At 42.3% G+C, this 10089-nt stretch overlaps 1 protein-coding gene across 1 annotated transcript in view; it reads right to left on the bottom strand.

Annotated features, from left to right (window-relative positions):
• Ddhd2 (DDHD domain containing 2) overlaps positions 1 to 10089 on the bottom strand; it is a 29597-nt gene that overhangs the window by 5763 nt on the left and 13745 nt on the right. Inside the window, exons 8-16 of the mRNA XM_021219197.2 lie at positions 9861 to 10069; positions 9548 to 9615; positions 7694 to 7816; positions 6448 to 6543; positions 3555 to 3638; positions 3290 to 3445; positions 2294 to 2396; positions 1999 to 2169; positions 575 to 734 (exon numbers count right to left, since the gene is read on the bottom strand). Of these exons, the coding sequence (XP_021074856.1) occupies positions 575 to 734; positions 1999 to 2169; positions 2294 to 2396; positions 3290 to 3445; positions 3555 to 3638; positions 6448 to 6543; positions 7694 to 7816; positions 9548 to 9615; positions 9861 to 10069 (1170 nt within the window). The remainder of the gene's footprint in view (positions 1 to 574; positions 735 to 1998; positions 2170 to 2293; positions 2397 to 3289; positions 3446 to 3554; positions 3639 to 6447; positions 6544 to 7693; positions 7817 to 9547; positions 9616 to 9860; positions 10070 to 10089) is intronic.

Below are 10089 nucleotides of genomic sequence, written 5' to 3' on the forward strand. Positions count from 1 at the left end.
TAACAAGATCTGATGCCCTCTTCTGGAGTGTCTGAAGACAGCTACAGTGTACTTACATATAATAAATAAATAAATCTTTAAAAAAAAAATACTTCTCTGTGCCCATCTTATTGTTCTAGCTTTATTTTTCTTTATTTCTGCTTCATTGGTGATGAAATTGTATTGTTAAATGGTACAAAATTTAGTATCCACCACTACTCATCTACACTCCATCAGGCAATTAATTATATTTAATAATAATACATTGAATGTGACAGCTATTGTAAATGCTTTGCAATGGGTTGCTTTCTTTTCTTCCCTTTTCTTCCCCTCACCCCTTAGTAGGGCAGGGGAGCAGGATCTCAGTGGGTGGTTCAGGCTGCCTACACACTTGAAATCCTCCAGACTCAGCATCACAAATGCTAGCGTTACAAGCACGGAAAATCACACTGCATTCAAAAGATAAATGTTAAAGGTCAGAGCCAACTGGGGTGAAGCTGCATGCCAGTACTTCTGAGACCCTGCTCAACCCTAGTGAAGCCAAAAGGGAAGACTGGATAAGAAAACACAGCACAAAACAACAGAAACCACTCACCAGTAGCATAGATGGCTCTGTAAAGCAAATAAATATTCATTGAAACTCTCAATGGGCTTCTCTTGCAGCACGTAGTCAATGCGCTGGCCTCCATTCAGCATGCCCACATTGATGGGAGCCTCTTCTTTAACTTCCACCGGAGGCTCCTCCGTGTTGGCTTCTGGATACAGAAGGGCCATTGTAAGGGCCTAAGTGCAGGACTGGAGAAATGACTCTGCTGAGGTGGTTAACTGCTTACCCTGCAAGCTCCAGGGACTGTACTCCTATCACCAACACCCAGACACCCGCCAGAAAGCTGGACGTGGCAACACGAGCTGTAATCCCACCACCAGGGAGGCAGAGGCGGGAGGACTGGGAGCCAGGTGATGAGCTCCAGGTTCAGTGAGAGACCCTAATGACTGAGTCTAATAGGCCTAGTCTAAATGAATGAAGGTAGAGAAAAAGGGAGGAAGACACTCTGGTCTGCACATGCATGCATACCAACACACATACACATTGCACATATGTACATGTGCACATACATGAAGATGTACACACACACACACACACCACCTTATAAAAAGTATAAGAATGGCTCAGCAATTAGAGTAATTACTGTTCTTGCAAAGGACCCAGGTTTAATACCCAGCACCTCCATCAAAGAGGGCAAAGCCCCTCTAACACCAATACCAGGGGACCCAGTGACTCTGGCTTCTGACAGCATCAGGAACACACTCGGTACACATACACACACTCAAGAATGCTTGCACACACATGTACACACACACATACATAAGAGGAAAGACAAATGCTATTAAAAGGGAAATGGAGCTGGCATGCTGGCTGGGCAGGTAGAGCACTTGCTCATCTTCCAGAGGGACAAGTTTAGTTCCTAGTACCCATGCTGGACAGCTCACAGATGCATATACCTTCAACATTGGGGATACAGTACCCTCTTCTGGACTCCACTATTCACACAAACAACAAATTATTAATTTTTTAAGTAGGATCTTAACAGAGTAGGATTTTGTTTTGCTTTTAGGAATAGGGTCTCTATGCAGCCTTGACTAGCCTGAAACTCATGTAGATCAGGCTGGCCTCAAACTCACAAAGATCACCTGCCTCTGCCTGCCTCCTGAGCAGTGGGATTAAAGGGTTGTTTCACCATGCCTAACACAGAGTAGGCTTTTAACATTATTCAAAAATCCAAAGTGGGAAATGTTTCAAGGGTAGTTAATAGCTTCTCTTGACATTTTCCTCCTCACACAAACGATTTCACCTTAACATCCAGCAATTAAAATGCAGGAAAGGTTAGCATAGCTCAAGGTTAACTATGACTCACAGAATAGACCCTACATAATTAAAGGGAAAGGGAAGCAGGCCCCGGGAGAGAACCCCACAGCACGACATCCCTCCTCAGGTCATTTCTATGTCCTGTCACTGACCATTGGACTTTTCTGAACTTGATTCGGGTTCTGCCTCAGTTTCTTCTGCAGTTTCTGAGGCTTGTAAGGCAGGGTATGGGGCTCTGGTGAAAGACTTCCAGGCCATCCTCAGTGATCCCAGCAAGTTGTTCTTCAGGTCCATACTCATTCTGGTCAAGCCTTCTCTCAGTTCTGAAACGTGAGTGAGTAAAGAATGCTGTGTGATGTCAAAGTTAAACCAAGGAACAGAATTCAGCCCACTTAGTTTATACTCATCAGAACATCCAGAATTATCAAGGTCTATTAACAGACTCACCTAAGTGCATCCGCTTCCTGCCTTTATGGTGTGGGATCAGCATTGGCTCAAACTCTATTCCTGGGACCACCATTGGCTCAATCCTATATGCCACAGGATCAAACTGCATAGGAAAATAACAGCTAACTATTCATCCTAATAAAGACAGAGTGAGGAATTATGGATCTGAGATAAAAATAATTATGTTTATTTTGTAAAGAGTCCAGTTGTGGACTGGGAGATGGCTCAGTCAATGCAGCACTTGACCTGCAAGAGGACCTAAGTCTGATCCCTAGAACCTACATTAAAAAACAAACAAACCGGGCTGGTGAGATGGCTCAGTAGGTAAGAACACCCGACTGTTCTTCTGAAGGTCCAGAGTTCAAATCCCAGCAACCACATGGTGGCTCACAACCATCCGTAACAAGATCTGATGCNCTCTTCTGGAGTGTCTGAAGCCAGCTACAGTGTACTTAAATATAATAAATAAATAAATCTTTAAAAATAAATAAATAAATAAATAAAAACAAACCTGTAAATCCCAGCCCTGGGAAGGCCGAGATAGGCAGATCCCTGAGGCTCACTGGCTAGACAGTCTAGCCTGCTTGGCAAGATACAGGACAGGTCAATGAGAGAACCTGACCCCCCCCAAAACAAAAACAAAACCTAAATCCATCAGACAGAACCTGGGGCTGTCCTTGGGCTCATACACATGAATACACACAGCTCCCCTATGCAGTTACTTCCTATTTAATCACTTCTTAGCTCAGGCTTTCCAGCAACCAGCTCTGGAGATCAGGCTGGCCTAGAACTCAAGAGATCCATATATCCTACCCCACCCCCCCACCCCCAAGTGCTGGGATTAAAGGCATGCACCAGCGCCAGCTAATTTCTTCTTCCTAATCAATGCTAACAGCTGTCTAATTTCTAAAGAATAATATAACAAAAAATTATATGCTGTTTGCTAAGAAATCCTAATATCTAGGTAAAAACATATAGCAGCTATTCAATGCTTACTGGATGGTAAATATTGAAGAAACCTTTGCATGTGGGAAATTTATAATTAGGATCAATTCTTCTTAATCCTCGGACAGTAAGAAACATTCCAATGGGAGATCCAAAGGCAAAAAATATTTCTGGTTTGTAGTTGAGCCGGGGGTATTTTACGGACACCTGGAAGAAGGAAAAAAGCCAGTCCTTATTAATGATGAGTCTTACCTGTTCCTACCAATGACTAGTAGTAGAAAAAAACAAAACCACAAAACCCAAAGAGTATTTTTACCTGCCCAATGCCAACATCCAGATAGTCACCATTTTCCTTGGGGATGTTTACTTCAGAGGCTGACATGGCTGGTCTATTAATACCCTAAATAGAATAAAAGAAAAAAATAGTTTCATGGAAATACTATTCCTTGGAAATAGCTGCTACAGTCTAAGGAAAAGCTTTAAAATGGCAACCAATAATGTAGAGTCCCTTACAAAACAAGATAAATGTACTAAAAAAATGATAGTTGCTTTATGTTATGAGCTGATAGCCCTATGTGCTTCAAAGCAATGGAAGAGGGGCTGGAGAGACGGCCCAGTGAGTAAGAGCGGCTGCTCTGCAGAGGACTTGGGGTTGGTCCCCAGCACATACACGGTGGCTCACAACTAGCTGTAGCTGCAGATCCAGAGAATCCAACGTCCTCTTCTGATCTCCATGGGTACCAGGCATGCACATGAGTACACAGACATAATTCAGTCAAACATATAAAAACAAAACAATAAAATAAATCTTAAAAAGAAAATTAAGTAAATTCTGGGCATGGTGGAGCTCCCCTTTAACCCCAGCACTTAAGAGGAGTTAGAGGCAGCCGGGTATGGTGGCGCACGCCTTTAATCCCAGCACTCAGGAGGCAGAGGCAGGCGGATTTCTAAGTTCGAGGCCAGCCTGGTCTACAGAGTGAGTTCCAGGACAGCTAGGGCTATACAGAAGAACCCTGTCTCGAAAAACCAAAAACAAAAAAAACAAAACAAAACAAAAAAAAACAAAAAGAGGAGTTAGAGGCAGACCCATCTTTATGATTTAAAGGCCAGCCTGATCTACATGTGAGTCCTAGGCCAGCTACAACTACACAGTAAGACCATGTCTCAAAAATATATAAATATAAATAAATGACGGGAGCATACCCATTTTGGCACCAGCTGAATTTTTGAGTAACCATACGACAGGCAAAGCACTCTTGCTAAATTCTATAAAGTGTATACGTCTGCAATGAAGGCAAATGTGATGTCTCTCTGGGGGTTGCACATAATACAAATACTGGATCAAGACTTGGATCTTACCAGCTATGGTAGCACACACCTTTAAGGCCAGCACTCTAGAGACAGAAGCAGGCGGATCTCTGTGACATCCATGCGAGGCAGGGCTACACAGTAAGACTAAGACCCTATCGCAATATAATGAATGTGAATAAGTTAATGCATGCATGACTTGTGTCTTAAAAAGTCTTGGGTCTACTAAAAAGTTGAAAAGTTGAAAAGGAGTTAATCACTAAGGCCTGAAACTAGGTATAGTGCCCAGGATCCCGGCACTCAGAGGCCAAGGGCAAGGATCACTCCCTGCCCATGTCCATACACACCCATACACACACACACACACACACACACACACACACACACACACACCTTATTTATCACACACACACACACACACACACACACACACACCCCGACACACCCACACACACCCATACACACACACACACCGACACACACCCATACACACACACACACACCCCACCACCACACCCCACCCCCACCAGAACAGAAAGAACATATACAGATTTTTTTTGTTTTTGTTTTTTTAAGACAGGGCTTCTCTGTATAGCCCTGGATGTCCTGGAACTCACTTTGTAGACCAGGCTGGCCTCAAACTCAGAAATCCGCCTGCCTCTGCCCACCGAGTGCTGGGATTAAAGGTGTGCGCCACCATGCAATGAAAAAGGGCAGTCATAAAAGGCTATATATGCATAATTTCACTTATATGAAAATTTACTACTATTAAAAAGAAGCATAACCTAGAGACTGGCAGTGTCTGACACAGGCTACAGTCGTGTGAAATGATGACTACAAATCAGTATGGGATGTCCTCTGGAGGTGATGGAGACATGCTAGAATTAGTAGGAATGGTTATAAAAAATAAGGAAGCCTAAAAACAACTGGATTTTATATTGCAAAAGGTTAATCATATGATATGTGATATGAATCACACTATAATAAAGATAAATCTGAACAGTAGGAGCTCTAGGAGAAAGATGTGAGAACAAGTGTGTCTAAAGATGCAGGTAAAGAAAATATGTTTAATTTCTAAAAAAAGAGCTAAGTCTAATGATGAAAACTACTCTGCCAAGAGTGGCAGCTCTCATCTGTAGTTCAATTTGGCTAAGGAAAGAGGAAGCCAGGTATAGTGGTGCACACACCTTTGATCCCAGCACTTGGGAAGCAATGCTAGAGGATCTCTGAGTTCATGACCAACTTGGTCTACATAGTGTGTTCCAGGACAGTCACAGCTACAGTCACCCTGTCTCAAGGAAACTAAAAATGCCAGGAGTATGAAGCAGCTTGAATAACAGTGACCTCGCCTGGCCAATACACAAAACAAAGACAGCAGCCCTGGCTGGGCTTGGTGCTGCAGAACAGTCCCAGTTGCTCGGGAGGCTCGAGGCGGGATGATTTCAAATTCAAACTGAAGTCTCCCTGGCCTACGGAGTGAGTTCAAAACCAGCCAGGGCAACTTAGTGAGACTCTGTCTTAAAATAAAACGTAAAAGCTGGGTGTGGTGGCGCATGCCTTTAATCCCAGCACTTGGGAGGCAGAGGCAGATGGATTTCTGAGTTCGAGGCCAGCCTGGTCTACAAAGTGAGTTCCAGGACAGCCAGGGCTACACAGAGAAACCCTGTCTCGAAAAAAAACAAAACAAACAAACAAACAAACAAAAAAGTTAAAAAATCAATATGGATATTGCCCATTTTTGGTGCTTGCCTACTAGCACGGGTAAGGTTGTAGATTTCATCCCCAGTATGGAAAAACAACCCAAAGCATTACTTGGTTAGCTGGGTATATACCATAAAGCATAAAAATACTATCAGTGTCAGAGAACTTTCTCACACCACTAAGCCATTTTAGACACATACCATTGAATTCTTCTTGGCACTAAAATGGTTCAGTATCTTCTTTCTGGGTCCTAAGGGAATCCCCATTTCCTGAAGATCTCTGTCTGTACATAGAGTCTAGGCATAAACAACACAACAGGTTTGTTTTTCAACTTCTAAGCAAAGTAAAATCAATGAAATGTTCTAGACTAAAGGAGTCAGTCTTGTTCTTGGTTCTACACTGATCCGGCTCCCTTAAGGTGTAACACACAAGTAACTTTGATAAAGAAAGTCTTGTCTTAATCATAAAATAACCCAAGAAGAAGTATTAGTAAAAACTACAGTGTCAATAGATGGTCATAGAATACTGTATGAAAAAGAGCAGTTAGGAAAGCTGGTATCCAGCGATGGTCACTTAAGACTCCTCCTGGTGGACACAGCTGTAAGGACTTTGGCCAACACACAAGGATGACATCGGTTAGCATCAAAATCTCAGCCTAAGTGCCACTCACTCTACTGGGAGGATGTCCTGCCCTTTGCATTCCTAACTGCTCTGTGCGGTTCCATGCAAGTATACTGTAGCTGTCTTCAGACACAGTTTCTTCACTCTGGCCCTGTTCGCTCCGGCCCAAAGATTTATTTATTACTATATGTAAGTACACTGTAGCTGTCTTTAGACACACCAGAAGAGGGCGTTAGATCTCATTACCGGTGGTTTTGAGCCACCATGTGGTTGCTGGGATTTGAACTCGGGACCTTTGGGAGAGCAGTCAGTGCTCTTTACTGCTGAGCCATCTCTCCAGGCCCTCCTCACCAGTTCTTAACATAACTGTGTAACACATTAACCAGCTCCATGTTACTAGCATCCTGTTGCACATGCCTGACCATAGTGGGCACTTATTAAATACCAGCTAAGTGAACCGATGTATAAATCAGAAAAGGCACAGCAAAAGTGAGAGAAAGAGAATACCAACAGTGCAGCTCTTTACCTAACGGAAACTGTAAGAGCCGGGCAGCTCCTGTTAGACCACTCACATCTGCTCTAAGCTCAGCTTGCTTTAGATCACACTCTGACATGTGCACAGCAATATGGTCCATGGGAACCCCAAGCTCCCACAGCAAGGATCCCTCCCTTTATTTGACAAAATGCAGGGAAGCAATGCTGAAGCCCATCATGGGTGGTGAGATATCTAGAAGTAGAGAGCTCCGAAGGGCATATTCTTGGTGAAAATGTGAGGATAAAAGAACTGAGAACTGCTTGGTGTAACATTTAAAAGCCTATTCTTACCAGAGCTTCTCTGTCAACTTTCTCCTTCTCAAAGACAGTGACGAACTCAGAGAGTTGAAGCTTCTTCAGTTCTTCTTCTAACGTTGATGCATCGCCTCGATCCTCAGCAGAGCTCAATGAACCCTAAAAATTGTATCATAAAGTTTGTTACTCAGAAAATTTCTTTATTAATACTACTTTATAATATGAGGTATATCATGTAAGATATTTACAATAATGAACCTTAACTCTAACCTTTGCTTTGTTTTTGAGGTAAGGTCTAACTTAGCCCAGGCTGGCCTCAAACTTACTGTGTAACTGAGGACATGATTTCCTTTAATTCTGAATTCTTCTGCCTCAATCTCCCAAGTGTTGAGATTACAGGTATATATTACCACACCCAGTTTTAAATAAATTTTAACTTATACAAAATAAAACAGGGCTATCCAACTTTTTGCAACCTCAGCTAATTTTTTTTTTTTTTTACTTCTACCTTTTTATTTTTTCTTTTGGAGACAGTATATATCGTCTAGACCTAGCTGGCCTCACACTCACAGAGCTCCACCTGCTCTTGCCTCCCAGAGGCTGGAATTAAAGGCATGTGCCACAATGCCTGGCAAAAAAAAAAAAAAAAAATTAATTAATATCAAAGTCTCTCCATTATCATTAAAAAGCCCTTAATGAATGCTTATGAAGAAAACATAATTTAAGATAAAATAATCAGGGCTGGAGCAACGACTCAGTGGTTAGAAGCACTGGCTACCCTTCCAGAGGATCTTCCCTTCCTAGCAACCACATGACAGCTCACAACTGTCTGTAACTCCAGCGCCAGGGCATCCAATGTCCTCTCTGGCTTCTGAGGACTCCAGTACAGGGATGGTGCAGACATACATGAAGGCAAAACCCTGGTACACGTAACACTCTAAATCAGGTGAGGAGGCTGGAGAGGTGGCTCAGCAGTTCACAGCTTGCTCTCTTGTAGAGGATTTGGTAACTGGCACAGATGGTTGCTTACAACTATCTGTAACTTCAGTTCCAGGGGACCTGACGCCCTCTTTTGACTTCAGGGGTAGCAGCTACGTACACAATGAATATATACACATACAGGCAAAACAGCTATACAGGGGATAGAGAGATGGCCCAGTGGTTAAAGGAACTGTTCTTCCAGACGACCCCTAGTTCAGTTACCAACATCCACATGCTGAGTTACAACCATCAGTTTTGAGGGATCTTGTACCTTCTGATGCGCACACACACATGGGCAAAGCTCAGATATATATTAAAAAAACAAATCAAAGCAAAACAGCCATACATATACAAAAAATAAATCTAAAAAACAAAACAAAAAAAGGGTGCAAAATAGCCTACGACAGAACCCAAGTCTTGGAAGAACTCAGAACCCAAAGGTTCACAGGACACTTACAAAAATAAGTAAGTTAGAAGATGGTCTATCAAATACTGAATCAATCTTTATCTGTGGTAAAATGTCTGTCCATGGACTTTATGAAGAGAGGTTTCACCATCCTGTCTCCCCTTGGCTTTCACACATAACTTCTACAAACCACCCAAGTTGGTCTTCCTGTCCTCACACTACTGCACAATGAGCTCAGCGAGAAGTTCTCGTGCAGCACCAGCAGTGTAGTTAGAGGAGGACGATAGCTATGCTTAGTTTACAATATGCCAGGGATTTGTAGACACAAAACACCACCTTGCTTCTAGCACGCAAGAATGACAAGGCATGATTACCAGGCTATTAAAATAAATGTACATTTAACATTATGGCATAAGACTAAATAGCTAAAGACAAAAGGCTGGAAATCTAAAAGTCTTTAGTATAGAATACTATAAAAGAGCCTATCTAAACTTCCAAATTACCTTTTCACTGTCAATATCCCCAATAGAATTTTTCTGATTTGTTAGGATATCAAACAATATAAGCGAACCTATAAGTAAAATAGAAGAAGGGACAATTTCTAAGACATTGGCTCCTTTATACAAAACATTATTAGCCAATTACGAATGTAAAAAAATCAACACAGAGAATCTTTCCAATTTCCCACCACCCTTCCGACCCCTTCCAAACTCTTCCTCATTGATTACTTGTGGTTCTCTGACTCTGCTATGGATTAAAGACACTGTATTTCAAAGTGTGATTGTCCTCTCTGGCTACAGAGAATTCATTTGTTACCTAAACTATGACCAGCAATGGATACACCCCCTTTGAAATCAGGGTTCCTCTGCAGAAAAAGTGTATATATTCGGTTCATTTCAGAAGCTACTGTGTCCACAATAGTCTGACAGTAGGTGGGGCTGTTGTAGAAGAAGACATCCAGAATTGTATCATTAGTGAAGTGTCTGAGGCGATTGATACTGGGTAGGGTTATCCGCTGCAGATCTCTGAGGGAGAAAAAAAAAAA

This window comes from Mus pahari, chromosome 19 (assembly GCF_900095145.1).
Source record: "Mus pahari chromosome 19, PAHARI_EIJ_v1.1, whole genome shotgun sequence".
NCBI lineage: Eukaryota > Metazoa > Chordata > Mammalia > Rodentia > Muridae > Mus > Mus pahari.